Source organism: Lycorma delicatula, chromosome 2 (assembly GCF_047948215.1).
Source record: "Lycorma delicatula isolate Av1 chromosome 2, ASM4794821v1, whole genome shotgun sequence".
In the NCBI taxonomy this organism is placed as follows: domain Eukaryota; kingdom Metazoa; phylum Arthropoda; class Insecta; order Hemiptera; family Fulgoridae; genus Lycorma; species Lycorma delicatula.
In genome coordinates this window covers 220,301,315-220,324,410 of record NC_134456.1, presented here as the reverse complement: position 1 = coordinate 220,324,410, position 23,096 = coordinate 220,301,315, and the positions used below count along the sequence as shown (strand labels likewise).

Here is a 23,096-nt window from a genome sequence, read left to right as displayed (position 1 = left end):
TAAAACTCTTCAGATACTTGAACAGTTTCGGTTCAGTAAACAGCCATAACTAGTTATAGCATAGCCTTCTCGTCTTTAGTATATAGGTATTACCACAGTGGTTTAACCATTGAATTCTTATCAAAATGTATATACACATATACACACACACACCCTATTATTAGCTATTAAAATATATATTTATTCTCATTATAACTAGAAGTGATCTCATTCCACCTGATTATCGACTGAAGTTATTTAATTCTTTTATGGTAAAAAATATATATCTTATAAAAAAAAATTACTTTACTTAGCTTTTTCATCTATTTAAAAATTATAGCTTACTTTTTGCATTGTGTATTTAACTTATATGCGATATGGTTTTTATTAAAAAAATACTTTCTTGTTTTTTATCAGTTATTACTCTGTAATACTAAAATTAAATTTTAAATCGAATTGAGTCCTATAATCTGATCATGTTTCAAAAAGTCAATATTTATAAATGCTCTGTAAAAATCTAATTTCCTTAGTTATTTATCCAAGAAACTAGTAATTTATCTAATCTTCTTGTCTCAATTTTTTTTATTGTCAAGGAAATAAATTCATAGGTTAAGGACAGTACTTTTTTTGTTTATCATATTGTGTTTACTTATATAACTTAACTGTTTTTTAAATATTTCACGTACTAAAAGAAATTCAGTGGTCACAGAGACACTGTTTAAGACTCTAATAAATAAATAAGCACATAAGTAGTGAATGAAATGAACCTTCAAACGAGATTTGTGGCAGTTTAAGGAAAAAAAATCCATTTAATTTTCATTAATAAACATATATGTAAAATTAGCCTTGTAGTTAACCTTAATACAAAAATGAAATATTTACAGTGATATAAGTTTTCTTTCCGGAATGAAGGGGTTTCTTGCTACAGTGGCCTTTTTGAGATATCCAGTCTCATCAAATTAAAGATTGAAGCTTCATAAAGCAAGTGTGCCAAAGTTAAGATATGCATTTTATGTAAAGCTATTGAATGTAGTTATAATATTTGAGTGAAGGTGATGAATGATTTTGACTTACAAATTGTAATAAATCTTAATATGTCGGAGATCGGTATAACGAACATGAGTAACAGATTCCTACTAATTAAAAAAAAAAGTAGTAGAAAACATAATAATGGGAGGAATCAAGAAATGGGCTAAAAGGAATTCTTTTAGTTAAGGTAACAAGCCCGTTTAAAAATTTTCTTTTGTAATACTGTCCACTGACACACCTAATAGATGTTCTACCATGAGAAGAGTTATTGACCCAGGTTGGGAAAGCATGGGAACGAAAGGGCTCAGTCGATCATTCTCACGCTCAACTGAGATCAGGTCTGGCAGGTAAAGAAGACAGCAGTATAAATACTCCAGGGAAGACCAGTTGAAACAATTTCTGTGAAATTAGTCTAAGCAAGACGTTAAGATATCAATCTACAAGATGTGAGCCTGCAAGGTCAGTTCTGCAAGATGTGAGTTTGAGGTCAGTTCTGCGAGATGTGTGTCTGAAAGGAGAGACTGCAAGAATGCTACGATAGAGGAGTTGTACGAGTTTGAAGCAAGAGTGTTCTGTGAAGAGTTCAGTGAAGGAGCAAATTTTGAGTGTAGGTTCAGAGCAACTAAGGTGATGGATGCCACAAGTAATTCCAGAACACAAAAACAAGAAATGGTTCAGTAAGTTACTGTAAGACTATAATTGAAAGAGATAATGTACTAAATTTCATTCATAAATTGTAGTTTTATTGGTGAACAGCAATGGTATTTGCAGTTGAAGAACTTCATACTTGTCTTATCTATTGTACTTTTGTTGTTAATACTAGTGGTTTAAAATGTTAAGACTAGGTCATGCTAATGTCTTTTGTTAATGGGACTGAATTCTGGTTTTCATTATTCATCTACCTATGAATAAATCCTGACGGTTACTTTAAATTCTGTTTTGTATGTAATCACTGTCTGCTATTATTATTATTACTATTATTATTGTGGTTGTGATTACTATTTTTATTATTTGTTTTATTATTGCCATTTACTATTATTATTATCACTATTATTATTGATTTGTCTTCTTTTACTTATGTTCTTTAATGAATAAATTGTAATTATATAAAAATTTTCAAATGTCAATCAGTCAATATCCTGATTGAGCCACGAACACACAACAATATTTATAAATTAAGACAACTAATCGAATAATAAAATAGAATTAACAAAAAAAGGTTTTTTTCATTATTAGGCAATCTTACAAAATTGTTAAATTGTATATACAAAATCAAATTCATATTTCTTTACCAACTAATAATCATATTGTAAAAGAACATTAATAATTGTAGAAAAACAATAATTACATTAATTACAGCAATTAATGTAATTATTGTTAGTAGGGTGTAATAATACACCCTACTTTCAATTAACAATGATTGGAGGATTAGAGGTCACAATCAAGGATGTTGGGAGACATAAATTAATAATAGTATGTGAACTGATAATTACTACAAAGTAACTAATAAAGTAACTGATTACTGTAGTAACTGATAAAGTTACTACAAAGGTAGCATACCATTCACAAGTATAATAAATATCTCTTGTAAATTTGGAAATTGAAAAAAAAATCAGGTAATTTTTCTTAATAGAGAAAGTGAAGAATTTAAAGGTCCCCCCCCCTTACCTTATTCTATTAGCAGAATATAATGCTTGTGTAATGGCAGGCCTACCCTTCTGAAATACAGAATATTTAGTCACAAGGATAATTAATTATTACAAGGATAAACTATAAAATAAATAACATCATTCTCAAAGAAAGCAACTATCTTGATGCCTATTGGGTAAAAGCCAAATTTAAAATTATTATGTTTTTTAAGATAGGTTAGTTTTTATAACTCTTCAAAGAATTTATATCAAAAATGTAATTTTTAATTTTTTTTTAAAAATAAGGTTATTTGTGAAAATCAATCATTGAAATCAGAATATGAAATTACAGTAGAAATATTAGCATGCATTCAAAAGTAATTCTAAAAGAAGAATAACCTAGAATATAATCTTTTACTACAATTTAACTTCTCTACAAAATTATCAGATATTTACTACAAATTTGGTTGTAATACATTTTTACCTTTATGTGTACTTGTAGAAAAAAGATTATTTAATAACATTTAAGATTTTTTTTTATTAACATAAATTATTTTTACATTGTCAATGGTACCTAGATTTTTTGGATTATATAACTAAGAATTTTTTCAAATGAAATTCCAAACAATCATACTAATGTAAAAATTATCTGTTTAAAATAGAAGTTGGCACTAAATAAAAAGGCAAATTAAAAACATTTCTTAAAAAATATCTAATGTGGACACCACATGACTTCCTTGTATGCCTATTAAATTACATACACATTTTTTTTTTAAATGAAAAGTACATAAAATTTTTGTTCATTAATAACTGCTGATATATATATTTTTTTAATTGTTATTGAATTATTATTTATCATAGAATTTTTTTTACAATCAGAGGTTAATAATTTATTAATAAATCAATATATTAAAATTAAAAAAAAATATATAAATAAAAGTTAAAGAAAAAGGAGATGAAGTCTGATTTGAATCAATGTGCCTTTCCCATCTAAGATCTAAATATTTCATTAATTAAAATTTAATTTGGCTATTACTCTAGAACCAATGAAAACAAATACCACTTATGATATATCATTGAAAAGCTCTCAACGAGGAATATTACCTCAGTTAAAAAAAAATTCCAAAATCCAATTTTTTTTTTTGATTTTGGGCATTTTTGGACACTTTAGGTTTAGTCGATTGCAATCAAAAGGAGAGGTGCACAAAAAGATGTTACAACGGTCCTAAATAAAAAATTTCAACATCCTATGGCTAATAATTTTTGAGTTACGTGAGATATATACGTATGTATGTACAAATGTCACATTGAAACTAGTCAAAATGGATTCAGGGATGGTCAAAATGGTTATTTCCGTTGAAATCTGAAAACCAAAATTTTTCACGATCACAATACTTCCTTTACTTCATACATGGAAGTAAAAAATTATTCGTTTTCATATTTATTATTGACAAAAATCAAAAGCTTTTTTAAATATTTTTTTGTTTATTATTCTTTAAGGTAAGTGGGAAATTTCTATTAAAAAAAAAAGAAAACTGATTACTAACTTTATAAAAGATTATCCAAAATATGCAATTAAGTATAAATGTAACTGTTTACTTGGTTTATCTAAATAATGTTTTTTTCTGTTGAATTTGAATTAAAATAAGTCTTTTAGAATGGGCAAATAAAACTATTTCAATTCATTAATAAAAATAAACACAATTATACTGGCAATGATTAAATTTTACAAAAGTTAACATTTTATGTTAGTAACATTAATTTTTTTCTTATTGACACAAATATCTACATAATATTTAATGAAAAAAAGTAAATACACATCTCAGGAATAGTCAACCTGAGTGTACAAAACTACACCTATTTACATGTCATAAATATCATTGGGTCATGGGAGCATTGTTTATTGTTCACCATTTGAACAGATTGCAATGTACAAATTAGAAAATAAATAAAATATCTACAATCTGTTTCTTTGAAACAATGAAGTGACCTGTTGAATGTAAATTCTTCTATATTTTCGTTATTTTGACTGATACTGTAACAACTGCCAATGGATGATAATGAAATGAATTTTTTGTAGCATGTGAAAAAGTGGAATTCTTACATATTTACTAGCCAATGCCCACCCTTGGCTGTTGAGCCATTTGGCGATGCGCTGACAATAAAGTTGGGCTTCTGAGCGGGATTCAAACATAGAACCTACAGATGAAAGACAGAAACATTACCACTCTGCCACAGAAATTGGCACTAACAATCAAAAACATACATTCTTGTTTCTTAACATGATATCTGTGAATTTAATGTGTTTAATAGTACTAAAAATAAATTTAAAGTCAGAATTTTTTCATCATACTTAATTTTTCAAAATTTAAAGTTTTAAAATTCTGGATATAATCAATATATAGTATGTTTTGTATATTATACTATAGAGTGGCCCAAGATAAACCAAACTGGACATGGGAGAGAAGAAACTGAAAAGCGTTAGTTCATTCGACAGAAATAACACTTCGAATGCCATGTAGCAAGCAAGCTGTGACACACATTGATCTTGAATGGTGAGAGGAGAAAAGTGCTGGAGGGGGAACATGACCTGTATCTGTGAAGAAAAGTTGAGATAAAGCCGGAGTTGAGATAAAGTCAACCACCCTGCACACAAATAAATATGCTGCTGACAAAGGATGCCAGGATATTCATCGTTAAGGAATATTACGCACAGGACAGATCAGTCAAAGGAGTGCAAGAAATTCTAAACAGAGTTCAATACTGATCCACCCACCAAGTCATCTATACACGAGCTTATAAAGAAGTTTGAGCAAACTGGATTTTCATAAGAAGCATCAATACCCACCTGTAAAAAGGACCGAGGCACAGAAGGAAGATATTCACCAGCAAACAACATGCCAGAGCATCCTAAAGAACCTGAACCTGAAGCCATACAAGATCATGGCTATATAAGCCTGCAGACCATGATAAACAAGTATAGTATTGCACACGATTACTGCAGGAAATCAAAAGTGATTGACTCGGTCCTAACCTCTACGTCATGACAGACGGGGTGTGGTTCCACTTCAGCAGCTATGTTAATTCATAAAATTTGTGATATTGGTCTATAGAAAACCCACAATAAATATTCAAGCTAATGCTGCATGATATAAAGACTGGTGTGTGGGTGGTGTGCTGTGTTGGGGACGAGAATCTTTCAACCCATTTTCTTCAGACACAGTCAACTCGGCATGTTACATTGCTCTCACCTTCCATCCCTTCGTAGAGCAACTGACGCCAGATGAACAACATTTCACGTATTACCAGCAGGACGGCATGATAGAACATACAGCACACGCTTCCTTGGAAGCAGTGCACTCAATTTTCAAACGAGACAGACAATTTTGAAGGATTTATAGCTTCCACGGTCGCCTGAAACCTATCCAGTTGTAATTTTTATTTGTGGAACAATCTGAAAGGCAAGCTTTACCAGAACCATTCACGAATTCTTGATGCACTGCAAGAATATATGCAATAGAATCATGCAATACAATAACAGAATATATGCAATACTAATATGAACATCCAATGAGACGAGTTAGAGCAAGTAGCACTGAATGTGATTCATTGGGTCAAACTGTGCCTGGAACATGGCAGTCAACATTTCCAGCAGTATCTGTAGAATCAGAAAAACCCACATAGTAGGTTTTTGTCTTTCATTTAATGTACAATATCACCTTACAGTTCACAAGTTCTTTGCTTGCTTTGGGTTCAGTTTATCTGGGGTGACCTGTACTACTTAATTTTATAAACGTGTTATTTTCTGTTTAACAATTTAATGAGTAAGCAACATATGTTCATTGTTTGATAATGTGATATACTGATATACCATTTTTAATCTGTAATTCACTTATAAATTTGAACATATTTGTTATATAGTTTAAACTATATACAAACTAATTAATTAGCTTTGTAGGAATTTTTCATATATTTCTTTATTTTCTTTAGTGATAATTATGTTGAGATGAAAATAGAATCATCATTTTACATTTTAATATTAAGGACAAGACTGTTCTTGCATCTTTTGTACTGCTAATAAATACAAATTTATGGAATAATTTTTGCTATGAAACAGCAGAATGTCACTGCTATTTTTTTAACTATTATTCTTGCCAATACTGTTCCACCACATGAGTAGTAAATGATTATTTAATGTCTTCTTCACCTGACTAGGATTAGGTATATGACTGTTTTGATCTAAAATGTTTTTATTTATTTATTCTTATTATTATTTTACTGTTTTATTTTTATTATTATTGTTTATAATATAACTGAATTACATTTCCTCTACACAAAACTCAACATTCCATCTTTCATAAGGTCAACAACTAATTCTCTGTTTTCCAGAAGGCAAATAATTTTTTTAACTACTTTTGGTAGCCACATGTCATTCATCTTCACTGGATATTGTTGCCATTAAAAAACTTAGTACTGAATCTGAAACTCTTCCTAAATAATCTCATTTGTTAAGTGTTCAAGCAAAGAGCTCTTATTAATAGCTCTCAGAAACTTAATTTCAGATGCTGTCATTTATGACAAATTTCTTCTACTACAAGTCAACTTTCTGCATCATATAACAAAGCTGGAAAGATCAGTAATCAATTTCAGCTGAATTTGTTTTGAAGTTTTTCCTCGAAGCTTGTGGTAGATGGTACACAAAAGAAGCGAAACTTATTTAATTTTGAGATCATATTTCTATCAAATTCATCGAATATTTTCATACTACTGTGGCCAAGGAAGTTGAAATGTGACACTTGTTTTACAACTTTGTCATTAATCAATACTTTTTTCTTATAAGCTATTATCCCTGGATAGTCATCACGTTTGTTTTTAACAAAAATATTTCCATGTTGGAATATGATTCCAACATCATATTGAATATGAATTCAACATCAGCTGAATATGATTTACTCAGCTGATAGAACACATGTACAACTTTCTGAAGGTTTCATTTGGAGACATAAATTAACAGTTGAACATCTGCATATATTATGTCAAGAATGCGTTATCAATTTTAATGCTTAAAATTTAATATTTAAAGGAGAGGTACAGTCTTCTATCAATATTGCAGATGATCATCAATATAAATATTGAATAAAGTAGAAGACAAACTGCAACCTCTTCTAATAACATGGTTTACAGTATTATTCTCTTTCATATCTTTCTTATCTCTGTTTAACATCAAAACAACATTTTCTAACCCAACTAAATAATATTAGATCTATATATATAAAACATATATATATATATGTTTTCATATATATATCAAAAGCCTATGTATGTGAATTTTAAAGGGTACATTTTTTTATAATGCAGGTACCCATGAAGGAAGGATTTCGGAAAACTCAGCTTGTAAGAGGAGTGAAAAGGGGCAAATTTCTTCATGAAAATTTTATATCTCATGAAATGAAGTTAATAGTCATGAAAATTAGAATTTAGACTCTTCTTTAAAAAAAAATTGACACAGGCTTCATTAATTTTTAAAAATCAGATTTGGGGGCATCAATGGCAGGCAAACTTAAAAAAAAATATCATACGAACTATATAAAGCCAAAGGTGTTACAGTCATGAAGATTGGTATTTAAACTTTTCTTTAAAAAAAAAAGATCCAAATTTAAGTACTTGTTAAAAATCAATTTGGGGGGCAAGAGATGGACCAAAATTCCATACACAAATTCTAAATCACAAAAATATAAAATGAATAATGACTGTATTCCAGAAGACAACTGTATTCCACTTTCTCCATTGTTTTATCATTGTGGTGTAATTTCAAAACGCTGTTACTTTCATCAGTGATATATTTTAACTTTAAGTGGTATAAGATTTTAAGAAATATCAAGAACAAATATACATTGTAGAGACAGAAGACACTTTCTGGGATAACCTGTGCTATATATCATGAAGAAAAATGTAATTTTTTGTGGAAGCTCTTATCAAAATATGAAATCTCAATCACAAAATAATTATTATTAATGAGATGTAAGGAGACTCTTGGAAATTACAGTAAAAACAGCCGACAACACAGTCATCATACAACTAAAGCTGCATTCCGGGAAACTCATATAACTGTGGGTTATCTCTGATGCATGTCTTACCCACACAACTTAATTTAAAATATTTATGATTTTATTTAAATACAATATTTTTTTGTTTAATTCAATGATTACTAATGCATACACGCACACTAAATTTAATTCGCATAGGTGAGGCGGTATTAGCGGCGACTGTCAGCACTAACTAAATTAATGTAATTTCACAATTTACACAGAACAAATTTCACTTGTACAGTCGACAGACTGGTGTAGCCATGAGACTTAACGCACCAGGTACTGAATTAACCAGGCGATCAAATTTGAGATAAAACCAGATCGAATTAATTTTTTGCAATATAAATATTTTTCATTTATTTAATTCTACCCCTCACCTGTGATGTCACAACATTCCAGACAAATACAACAGAATTTTTTGGGGTAGGGGTGCGATTTTGCAAAAAAATTTTTTTCTAATACTGTTATTTTTGAATTGTTAACAATTGTGCTTAAGAAAAATATGACGTTAATTATGTGAAATCTCGAGAAACTAAGGGTGAATTCACTCTACAGCCTCACCCTATTGACCTTTTTAAGTTGAAAATTTAATGGCATCCATGCCCCATATATAAAAGTAATCTCAGAAGTTTGGTCAAAATTGGTCCTGTAATTCTGGAAATATATATATATAAAGGTGATATATATACCACCTTTTATATATATATATATATATATATATATATATATATATATATATATATATGTAAAGGTGATTTAAGGGGCCAACACTGAACGCATGTACAGACATACATTAACATCTGGAAAATTTCCACCTGGTTTTTTGGGTTCCTTAAGTGTCAAAATGTAAAGATCTAGTAAAACCACATATGCTCAAATTGGACCGATTACAATAGTTTCCTTTCTACAGATATAGTGCAAGACGGGAAAGTAAAAGCAATTATTAATGTGTTATATACACCTATACTGTATTATAATATGCTATACATATATATATATATATATATATATATATATATATATATATATATATATATATATATATATATATACACACACACACAAAAGAGAATTTTTTTTATTTTAAAAAAACCTGTAGTTTATTTTCATTAAGTCAATATATTATTTATATATGGTTTAAATCTTATTTTATGAAGATTTTTAATTATTTAAAGAAATTTTATTGTATTTATGTTCACCTGTTCTGCTGAGGTTTGTTCTGTTTCTCCCACTGAGCTTGTTTTTCATAATCTGCACACATTGTAAGTATTTCTTCAAGTCGCTGTTGTTCCAACCTTTCAGCTTCCTGAGCAATCAAACGATCTGACTGTGCCTGTAATATAAAAAATATAATGTTTCTTTTAAATTTGACATTATTTATTAAAGTTAAATTTATTATGAAAGAAATATTACAAATTCTTATACTGTACAAAATATCAAAATAAAATTAAACTAATTACTTTATCTGTTGCACAACTCATTTCAAAAAAATGAAATTTTTGACTATAATTCTTAATTTTCATCATATCCCATGTCATCTCTATTCTAGTCTTGCTCATCAGGAGAAGCAGTTGGGAGGCTATATTACATTTTCTTAATTTGGGTCTTCTTCTCTTTCTTTTTTTAACCATATCCAACTCCCGAATCTTTTTCTCAATATACTCTTTTGTACTCTACATGAATGTCAGAACTATGTCAGCCTATACACTCCTGAAGGAGATTCCCTTCTGCCAAAAGAATTTCCTTCACTGTTTCTCTAATGTATTCAATTGTTATATTATCCCTTTTAATCACTTAATTCATCATCCATCAGTCTATTCTCATTTCCATTAAATACTCTTCATCTACTTTGAAATCAGCCATATCTTGAACATTCATCATTGTTGGCTTGACCACAATTTTATAAAATTTTCCTTACATTTTTATAACAAAGAACCATCTCTTATCTTTCTTTAATTATCCAGTAACATTATGTTTTGTGCTTCATTTAAGCCTTGTTGTCAGTAAGTTTTCATCCCGTAATTTTATAAATAACTTTTCTTCTTACTTTGATACCAAATACATTATTTTTGCTCTGTAAATTTTCCACCTCTCTTCCAGAACTTTGCCTCATTCCTCCATTACGATTTGAATTTCATAAGCTGAGGTTTCATACCAACAAAACATCTTCTGAAATTAGCTTACTCAATGATTTAAGAACTTCACACTGTAATAATCTACCAAAGTAATGCAAAATAAAATTCATGAAAAGATTAGAAATCATTGAATATTAGGACAGATATAGGTTTAGATGATATAAGGTTTAAGTTTTATTAACAAAAATAAATAAATAAAATATTTAAAAAGAATAGAAATACAAGCCCCATAAGTTATTAATAAACATCACATTTATGTGAATAAAATAATCATTTGAAGAAAAACAGGAAGTCAAAAGGCAAAGGTAGATAACCTTCACATAGTAAAATGTTAAAACTACAAACCTTCTAGCAAAATACATAGAATGCTGAAAAATACACTTTTTGGCACACAGAAGATTTATACTATTTCTAATGTAACTTTTTACTCTGAATGCTGTAAGTATTTTTCTACCACGTACGGCTTTTTTACAATAATATTTTCTATATATTTCTTTTTCAGAATCTAAGTATTTTTTTTTTTAAGAAATGATTTAAATGATTTTGATCAAAAGATAAGACATAAACCTACCATTATGAAGATAATCCTGTATGTGCAGGACGATTCATTCACTGATGCATCTCAACATATCACCAGCGAGCACTCTACTTAATCGTACAGTGACATTTCGTATATACAATAGTACTGCTCAAATTTATTAACTGTATATGCTTCTGTGGTTTCATTCTTTTTTTCAAGCGATTTACAGCTAATGTGTAAAGTCTGTTATTAGAAAAAATAACCCAAGGAAGTGTGTAAATCATCCGGTTAACATTTGCTATATATGTGGATTTGATGTCTGTTAAAGATCATTGACAAAAGTTTTTGATTCCTTGGTAATCCTGTGACAGACTTACTGAAGAAAGAAAGAAAGGAGGGAAATGCTTTCCCATTTTCTTCTTTCCCAAGAATACAATTGCAGCCAGCATACCAATCTACCAAGCCCACTGACATGTAGGTGATATTTGGCCCTGTATGTGACAATATTACTCTAACAGGGATTGAGTTGTAGCAAAGAATAGACCATTACTCTCACAGAAATCAGCTCTGATTATGGTGATCGAGTCAAAAAATGTAAAGAAAAAAATTAAAAAACAAATGTAAATGTATAATTTTAATAACTATTCCAGTTATAAAAACTTAAAAAAAAAACACCATTTTCTTATAATCAGTGTATAAATTTAAAAAAAAGTTCGGTTTTAACTGGTGACCAGTTATTTATTTCAGTTATTCACAACTGGTGACAAATAAAGCCACCTGTCTGAAAAATTGCAGATTAAATCCAGTGGAGAGCCAACATAATAAAAGTTAAAAAATCTTACCTGAGATCTCAACAACACAGCTTTTTTCAAATATGATAAAACAGTGAATTTAAATATAAACATCCCTGTAAATGAAGAATACTTATATTTATAAACCAGGAATAACCTTGATCTACAATGGCAACAGAATTAGAAAAATCAACCTCTCAAACCCATAGAAATTTCTAGTCCAACTTTATAAATTAACTAAAGAAAAATGTAAATTCTATATTTGATTAGTGATTAATACAGAATTCTAAATTAAAATGCTAAATTTAACGTGGGCTAAAAAAAAGTCCTGTATTCTTCTTAAAAACACCTAACTACTTCACCAATAGAAAAAAACAACGTGATCTTGGCAAAAAACAGTTTACGCGATAGTTGTAAATGAATAGCATAGTAGTATATTTTATTTAAAACAATTTATTTTAAGGAGATATACCACAAAGAAAATAAAATTTGTTACAGAAATAAACTATTTACAAGACAATACACATACTGCCAACTCTAATTTAATAATATGCCTCGATGCCACTGGCAAGAAATCAAGGAGGAACAAAATTTCAATATTTGGAGAGATAAATAATTCTAATCTAATTATATAATTAAAGTAATTTTTTATATTTTACATCTTTTTCTATGGAAAAGGGTAAATAATTCAAATGTAACCATAATTGTTGATCAAAAAGACAAAAAACCAAATTAAAAAAATTTGATTCAACTACTCTGAACTATCGACGACAACAACTCCTAAAATATTATCTTATTAAAACATGTGATATGACTTAATAAAATTGTAAGCCCTTAAAACTTTATACCCAAATATAACTTTAGAAATGCATTGTGACTCATCATCATCTGATGTTCTGGTTGGAGGCAGTTCCCTACACTACTGCTGTCTACACCTATTCCTGACCCAAGCGTTCTTCTTCATCCCCTTGTAGTTTCAATCTTCATATCATCTATTAACTTCATCCTTCTTCTTTCTCATTTCCTTTTTCTTTCTACCGATCCTTCCAATGCAATTGTCAAGATTCCACTTCATCTAACCACATGTGATTACCGGTTTTATCTTTTATGCACTTCCTGCATAAGAGCTTTTTCTTCTTCAATCCTGTTCATTACTTGTTTATTCCTCACTTTATCAATCCATCTTATTCGCCATCCTCCTCCACATCCACAACTCAAGCCTCATTTCCAGTTCCTCTCCTCTTCTTCATCATCCATGCTTCACTTCCATATAACAAGACACTCTCCACAACAGTATTTGGCTAACCTCTTCCTTAACTCTTTCCTCTTCTTGTGAAGGTTTCCTTTACCACTGTTATCTTCCCTTTTATTTCCATTATGCTCTTCCAATCCTCTGTCACTGTATATATACCTGTCAAATATCTGGATTTTTTTTTTTTTTTTGATTTTTTTCTATTCTTCCTTCACTTGTCCTTATCATCAAATCTTTTTTGTTGTTTACTTCCATCATTTTAGTTTTTCTCACATTTACTTTCATTCCTTCCTCCAGGAAATCTATAGTATCTTATTTTTGTTCCCTTATGTTATTCCTTTTCTCATTCTTCTAATACATTCCTTATCACATCTTCAATCATTAAATGCGAAACAGTGTTTGTGAGAGGCAGCATCCTTATCAAACATCTCAACCTAGACCCACCCAGTCATATTCTTATTTAATTAACCTTTCTGCCTTTCCATTCAATTTGTTTCTCTTTAACAATCTACACCATCATTTTCTCCAATTTGACAGTATCAAATACCTTCTCTAATTCCATGAAATACGGACTCATTCCTCTAACTATCTCTTATAACTATCAATAGCTTAATGGCATATCACTTAATAGCTCAATGACATATCTGGTTCTTTTTGTTTTCCTGAAGTCAACTGCTCCTCTCTTATACTCTCTTCCATTATTCTTACCAACCTCCAGCTTAGGACTATCAACAATATTTTAACAGCAATGCACTATTAAATTTATTTTTCTGTGTTCTGTACATTTTCTGGTGCTAGTTTTCTTCAGAATTGGTATAATTAGTTTTCACAAAGTCTTCAAGCTATTCTCCCACATCTGTTACAAATAGTCCATCCTGTTATACTATTGTACTTGTAGTTGAACTGTTCAATTATTTTCTACATCTTCCTCATTTAAACAATTATAAAACTCTATGGGAAGTTCATCTACTCCAGTCGATTTTTTATGTCAATAATACCATATAAAAATAAAAACCATGAATTTTAAGCTTCAAATTACTACACCCAGTATAATACATGACAATCTACATAAAAATATTAATACTGAATCTCAAAAGCATATTATTCTGACATAAAATTATAGGAAATTTAAGGTTAAATGTAGGGAAGAACAGTTTATGTAACCTGTATAAGAATCAGGGAGGAGTTATAAGAGCTTTTGCTCCTCATCTTCATTCTTTGATAAAGATAATTTATTGAAAGCTTCAATTCAAAAACTGAGACAAGAATCTAGTTGCTATTGCTTTACACTTTACATGTAGAAGAAGCAATACAGAGAAATTTTGAGAATGGTGTAGCAATTCAAGGACAAAAAATGAAATGTTATAAGAATGTATATAAAGAAATGAGACAGAAAGGAGAATAATGAGGAATAAGGTATTAAAAAATTGGAAAACCCAATAAACCAAAAGTGGCAAAATTTTGTCGTTAGTAAAATTTATGAAGAATGATCTAAATAATGCATATATGCAAAATGGCAGAAGAAAGTAAAGCTTTCATAAAACAACAACAACAGGAAAAACAAAAAAGTAAAGAATAAAAGCCTTGAAATGTGGTGTTACAGGAGAATGTTGAAAATTAGGTGGATTGATAAAATTCAAAATGAAGCGGTTTTAAGATGAAAAGCAAAAGAGAGAATTTGTGACAGAACAATTAGTCTCTTGTAAGGAGGTGACTAGGTTGGTGGGCCATGTTTTAAGACATCCAGTTTCACTTAAAACTGAAAAAATTGTTGAAGGAAGACATAAAACTATATTGGAATATATAAAATAGATAACTGAAAAAATAGTAAATATTTTGAATTTATAAGACTGGCACAGAACAGAAAGGAATAGAGAATACCATCAAATCAGTCAAATTGTATGATTTACATAAGAGTCTTTAAGTTATTAATAGACTCCATGAAAAATGAAACCTCTTAAAGAAAGATGGTATCTTTACTTTTCAGAAAAACAGAAATAATTTTTCCTTGATTCCTATCTATCCTTAATTTTTAAAAATAAATTGTTCAATGATGATTTACATTCACGTCATTCAAGGTTACTTTTTGTATGTTAAAGTACCATAGACAGATAACACTACTTTTGGAAATACCTTTAGTTGTTAGGTGGTGAGATCTAGACAATAATAAAATAGATATAAGTATCACAAACTGTCCAACAGCCTAGGGATGAATGTCTCTAATCCTGGAATAATATTTTTGACCAATATATGTTACATCAATGGAAATTCTTAAATTGGTAATATGTTTATTTTAAACAAAGTTCAAAAACCTTTTTTTTTTCAAATAACTGAAAATAACTATATACTATAGTATCTAAATTACTAATTATCAGTGCAATTTCATGATATAACAAATGAATAACTATTGGTTTTTTTTTTTTAGTTTTCTCTGATGTTTCAGTAATTCAGTGAAATGGTAATTAACAAAATATATTTTACAGATAACGTATTTTCAGATTTAATACTTATACACTCTGAAAATAGATCTTTTCTTTTCCATTTCATGGGTAGACTATGCAGCCTGTTCTGGTGTCCATATTTTCAGTGATCTTCCACTATCTCTTCTTCTCACTGATCTATATTTCACAAATTTTTATCTGGCAGGCATTCTTCTAAAATTCTGTCAACGTGGGCACACCAGCTGGACGGTACACCTCTGAATGGTCTCTAACAGAGGAAGTATCCCTAACTCATCCCATCCTTCTTCATTCCTCTTCCTGTTCAACCTAGAGTATCCAGCAGTTGCTCTTGAGAACATCAAAAACTGAATGAAAATCCTGCAAGTCTGGAGGTAGTAAGGTAATAGTTCTACCACTAATCTTTCTGTGCAATACTTGAAACACAGTCACAGGGATCCCATTACTGACAGCACCCAAAATAGACAAATAAACACAATCATGTAAAACAGTTATGATAAAATGAGATAGAGTTGTGGCAAACTGCTGACTAAAACTGAAAATCACTACTTAATAGTAAAACTTGTAAAATTATAACGCTAATTAAAAAAAATTAATAAAATTTACCTGTTTTCTTTTTTTCTCCAGTTCATCCTTTCTTGAGGTAAGATCCTCCACACTAGAATCCCAACTTGATGTAGGACTAGTAACATTTTTTCTTGGATAAGTAGGATTTCGATCAAATGCTGGACTTGGACAAGCCAAAGGTTTTGAAGGAACAGGTCGATTGGAACAAGGCGGTGATTCTCTGTCAGGTGTAGTCAAATGTATATACTGCTGATCAAAATCAGGACTTGAAGGAGAAAATGTACGACCTGTTGGTCTAGTAGGAGATGGAGAAGTACCTCTTTCAGAAGATGAAGGACATGGTGATGATGTAGAAGTAACTCTTGATGATGCAGGAGACTGAATACTAGTACTCGATTCTACACCAGATGATGGTGTATAACGACCATTCGGCAACTGAATAACATTCTGGTAAATACCACCATTTTGTTGCTTATTACCATTAGCTAAAGAAACCTTATTGTCATATTGCAGGTAAGGAAGAGAAAACCTTGTATCTCCATTAACCTGTTGCCCTTGTTTAATATATGCAGACAGTTTGGAAGGGGTACCGGGTCTGGAGCCAAGAACTACACTTGCTGGAGAGTTGACAGTACTGCTACCAGGAGGGAAAACTTTAGGAGAAATGAATTTTGCTAAGTCTTCACTGGAAGCAGAACTCAGATCTCCCCAAGAATCTTGTGACCCTCCACTACGTCGAGGTGCAGGTGGAGGCTTCCCTTCAACTCCTCCAAACATTGATGTTTCTTCACCTGTTAAATAAAACAATTGATATGAGATAACTTTCAATATCTTTCATCAAATAATTTAATCAGAAAACTAATTTAATACGATCACTAGGTTGAAATACAATAGTGATAAAAAAATTCTGAGAATAAGCCTAGAAAAGGAAAGTACCCAATAAAATTTGGTTATTAAACCTTTGCACAGCAGAACACACTCCTATAATTTCTTCCATTGCAGGAATGTTCTGAGGAAGTTCTGTTTTCTAGCATGTCAAGCACCTTCTACAGCTCATATCAGATCTCCACTATGATTTGAAAACAATGACCATTCAAATTTCAGTTTCATCTTGGATAAGAGGAAGAAGTCTCAGGGAACCAAACCCAATAAGTAAAGGATTGAAAAAAGGTTATTGAAAAAAGAATGGAAAATGGCTATTATGTATTTTAAAGAAAACAATGAGAATACTTTTGACTGTACTTCTGACCTGCCCCGTCTTCTTTGATTTCTGAGTGTGGAACTCTTCCAAAATGAAAACTGCTGCATAGCATTTGGATCGTAGCTGCAGAACCAGCTCTCATTGTTGGAGATGAGCATTTACACAAAATCTTAAGTCATCCTAGGATTGCTGACAGAGATTCTGACATATTTTGACATGGTAGGTTTACTATCAGATACCTGGGAACAAGCTTGGAGCAACATGATGTAAGTTTAAATGTACCTAACGACTGGCTACACTGTTAAGATAACAAAGTCATCATGTCAGAAATATGTTACAGTGATACTCAAAGCATAAACTGTCTAATTTTGTTCTTAGTTTCAAGAGTTGTGCTCATGGAGAATTACCCTGAACCCTTTCCATCCTTGAGTGAAAATCTGATCTCTTAATAGTAATGAGTGCTATTCAGAATACCTTGCCGGGCTCATTAATCTATCTAGACCATTTCAATTATTTTAATCAAACATTTCTCAAGTTTAATGCAGAATTTGCTTATATATTTATGCTCTACTTTGTGGTCCATAGATAGATTTTGAATGCAACTATATACTCACTCATAAAATCATATATAACACAGATCCCTAAGTATTCGGAATGACACCAATAAAAATAATGAATCATGAGATCGGTGGGTCATTTCTTGTCAATGTGATGTGTAGCAAGCAGTTACACAGAGCTGGTGTACTGTGTATATTAGTCGCAAAATCTTTTAATCACACTTTGTATAATATACAGAACTAACTTCTTTTATGTATCATTAATACCAAAATAAAGTATCAGTTTTACCTTTTTTCACAATTTCTTATAAGAAAGTAGTATTTTACTTGAAAGCGGCCTGAAGAGATAACAATATATAAAAATCAACTGATATTTACACATACACTTCATGCAGCAACATGAAAGTGGAACAAATGGTTGTTTTTTTAATGTTAACCAACTAAATCAGAAAGTAATTACAAATGAATTAAGGACATTATCAGGAACCTCCCGTTAATTATTTAAGATAAATTAAAGAAAATAATTTATTACATTCATATATTTTTATTGTGAACAGCAGTACAGAAAATATTTTTCATTCACAAATAATTTCTTCAAGGGGGGAATAATCAATTTAAAAAAAAAAATATCTAACAGTTTTTTTTATAAATTTAAACAATATTAGGAGTAAATTCTCAATACTTTGGTATCTACAATTTATTTTCTTTTTAATCTGTAATCATTCCTAGGAGTGTTTATTTTTAATTAATGTCACAATTATCAAAAAAATATAATGCTGTAAAACATCCTAAGCAACATTTTATTTGTTTTGGTTTTGCTATTGAAAGTTAGTTAAATTTTTTTTCCATAGGAAGATTATGAAACCTGTTTGTCAGTTCTACTTTAATTTCTGATTTTGTCAAGATCTGTGGTTGTTTCTGTCTTCAAATTACTGTTAATACTATTTTATAATTTCAAAATTTTCCTAGGATCTTATGGTGAAAAAGAAAGACAAAAATGTCTCTGTTGTAGTGATGAAAATTGATCTCCATATATTCCATTAATTACCATCAGCAGTACCATTAATAGTTATTTGAAATTTGACATACACATTCAGATAAGTTTATATTACTTTATTTATCAACTATAAAATAAGTAATTATTATATGCTGTCTGAACATACAATAACCAAATCAAATAAATAAAAAATAAAAAAAAACTAATAAAAAAAGAATCAATTATCCCAATTATCTTAAATTTAATAGAAATTCCAATAATAATAATTTTTAAATTAAACTAAAAAGAAGGATTTAAGTTAAAAAAACTATTAACCTTCAAAGTTAAAATTATTATTACAAATAATCCTTAGCAAGTAAATGCACCTCTATATTTGCAATATAGAATCATAATTGAATACAAGACAAATAATGAGAGGTTTAAAACCTTAAATAAATTTACAATCTATCACCTAAATCAGCCATCCCATTCTCAATGAATAAATGAATATTTTCAACAAATCACAAAGATATCGAAACTCTTTATTTTATTTTTGGGCTCTGAGCTAGATTACTTGGAACAATAAGAAGAATAATTATCCGATTAGAATTAATACAACCAGGATCAATAATTAAAAATGACCAAATTTATAACACCATCGTAACATCACACGCATTCATTATAATTTTCTTTATGGTAATACCAATCATAATTGGAGGATTTGGAAACTGACTAGTACCTATAATAATTGGTGCACCAGACATGGCATTCCCACGAATAAATAACATAAGATTTTGATTATTACCACCATCAATCACACTTTTAATTGCAAGATCAATTGTAGGGTCAGGATCAGGAACAGGATGAACTGTTTACCCTCCTCTCTCAGCCCAAATTGCACATTCAGGACCTTCAGTAGACTTAACTACCTTTTCTCTTCACATCGCAGGACTAAGATCAATCATAGGAGCAATTAATTTTATTTCAACAACAATAAATATACGACCAAAAGGAATAACTATAGAAGAAATACCCCTTTTCTGTTGATCAGTCCTAATTACAGCAGTTCTACTACTAGTATCATTACCAGTATTAGCTGGAGCAATCACGATACTACTAACAGACCGAAACTTTAATACCTCATTTTTCGACCCCACAGGAGGGGAAGACCCAATATTATATCAACACTTATTCTGATTCTTTGGACATCCAGAAGTATATATCTTAATCCTACCAGGATTCGGATTAATCTCCCACATTATTACTAACGAAAGAGGAAAAATAATAACATTCGGTCATCTAGGAATAATTTATGCAATACTAGCAATTGGTATTTTAGGATTTATTGTATGAGCACACCACATATTTACTGTAGGTATAGATATTGACACACGAGCATACTTCACCTCTGCAACTATAATTATTGCAGTACCAACAGGAATTAAAATCTTCAGATGAATGGCCACAATACAAGGAATAACAAAAAAAAAATCACCCCAAATAATTTGATCTATAGGATTTGTATTTCTATTCACTATTGGAGGATTAACAGGAGTGATTCTAGCCAACTCTTCAATTGACGTAATTTTACACGATACATACTATGTTGTAGCCCACTTTCATTATGTACTATCAATAGGAGCAGTATTTGCCATTATAGCAAGAATCATTCACTGATTCCCACTAATAACAGGTATAAGAATAAATAAAAAATGATTAAAAATTCAATTTTCAACCATATTTTTAGGAGTAAACGTAACATTCTTCCCACAACACTTTTTAGGTCTCGCGGGAATACCACGACGATATTCAGATTACCCAGATAACTACATGACATGAAACATAATTTCATCCATAGGATCATTAATTTCAATAATCAGAATTATAATATTCATATTCATTATATGAGAAGCCATAGCATTTAAACGAATTACAATCTTTAAAAACAATAAATCATCCTCAATTGAATGATTTTCAATTACACCACCCCCTGAACACTCATTTAATGAATTACCACTAGTATCTAAGCCATTCTAAGAGTGGCAGAAAATTGCCATGAACTTAAAATTCATTAATAAATTAAAAAGTAATTTCCTTAGAAATATCATCAGGAATGAAATTTAACATAATAAATAGAGCCAGACCAATTATAGAACAACTATTAAATTTCCATGATCACACTATAATAATTCTATTATCCATTACAGTAACAGTAACAATTATAATAGCAACAATAACAAAAAATAAATTATCAAATAATATATTAACAGAAAATCAAATAATAGAAACAATCTGAACTACAATACCAGCAATCATTTTAATTTTTATCGCTATCCCATCAATTAAAACCTTATACCTAATAGAAGAATTACTATTAAAACAATTGGACATCAATGATACTGATCTTATGAATATTCAGACTCCAAGAAAATAGAATTTGAGTCATATATAAAACCACAGAATGACTTATCATCTATTAAAATCTTAATATTCATTATACCAATTCAAATAACCTTAACAGCATTTGAAACAGCAATTTCAATAATTCAAGCATACGTATTTGCCACACTTGTAACTCTTTATTCTAGAGAAGTACCCTATGAAAAAAAATCATCCATTTCACATAGTAACAAAAAGACTGTGACCAATTATGCTATCAATAAATGTAATAACAATATTAACAGGAACTGTAAAATGAACCCAAACAAAAGAATATAACCTAATAATATTAGGATTAACCTTATCAACAATGTCAATAATATTATGATGACGAGACATCACACGAGAAGCAACATTCCAAGGAAATCATACAAATAAAGTAAAATCACTAATAAAAATAGGTATAACTATATTCATTATCTCAGAAATAATATTCTTTGTATCATTTTTCTAAAGTAATCAAAATCTTATGTTATTTATTCGTGGGAATGCCATGTCTGGTGCACCAATTATTATAGGTACTAGTCAGTTTCCAAATCCTCCAATTATGATTGGTATTACCATAAAGAAAATTATAATGAATGCGTGTGATGTTACGATGGTGTTATAAATTTGGTCATTTTTAATTATTGATCCTGGTTGTATTAATTCTAATCGGATAATTATTCTTCTTATTGTTCCAAGTAATCTAGCTCAGAGCCCAAAAATAAAATAAAGAGTTTCGATATCTTTGTGATTTGTTGAAAATATTCATTTATTCATTGAGAATGGGATGGCTGATTTAGGTGATAGATTGTAAATTTATTTAAGGTTTTAAACCTCTCATTATTTGTCTTGTATTCAATTATGATTCTATATTGCAAATATAGAGGTGCATTTACTTGCTAAGGATTATTTATAATAATAATTTTAACTTTGAAGGTTAATAGTTTTTTTAACTTAAATCCTTCTTTTTAGTTTAATTTAAAAATTATTATTATTGGAATTCCTATTAAATTTAAGATAATTGGGATAATTGATTCTTTTTTTATTATTTTTTTTATTTTTTATTTATTTGATTTGGTTATTGTAGGGATTATTATGTTCAAGTATATGTATGTTGACATAATTGATGAAATTAGTATAATTAATGGGTTGGTGCTATACAAATTGTTGATTTTATAATTATTCATTTTATTAAAAATCCTGTAGTTGGAGGTATACCTCTTATTGATAATGATGAAATTATTAGAGATGTTTTTGTTAGATTTGTTTGAGTATTAATTTGGTTTAAAAAATTGATATTATTTTTTTTGAACGTGTTTATCATGGTTAAGTTGATTATGGTATATATAATTAATAGAAGAGTAAATTGTTGTTTTGAAATTATTAATGAAAAGATTATTAATGGTGAATTTGAAATTGATGAATATGCTATTAATTTTTTTAGTGATGTTTGTTTTATTCCTGAGATTGGTGCCATGCTTATTGATAT

General features: G+C 29.6%; 1 protein-coding gene and 2 pseudogenes across 1 annotated transcript in view; 2 read left to right on the top strand and 1 right to left on the bottom strand.

Annotated features, from left to right (window-relative positions):
* The window catches only part of LOC142319660 (pleckstrin homology-like domain family B member 1), a 615,345-nt gene that overhangs the window by 134,053 nt on the left and 458,196 nt on the right, over positions 1–23,096 (bottom strand). The window contains exons 5-6 of the mRNA XM_075357205.1: positions 16,489–17,240; positions 9,925–10,058 (exon numbers count right to left, since the gene is read on the bottom strand). Of these exons, the coding sequence (XP_075213320.1) occupies positions 9,925–10,058; positions 16,489–17,240 (886 nt within the window). The remainder of the gene's footprint in view (positions 1–9,924; positions 10,059–16,488; positions 17,241–23,096) is intronic.
* On the top strand, positions 18,305–20,380 carry LOC142319819 (cytochrome c oxidase subunit 1-like; annotated as a pseudogene).
* LOC142319818 (cytochrome c oxidase subunit 1-like) lies at positions 20,642–21,220 on the top strand (annotated as a pseudogene).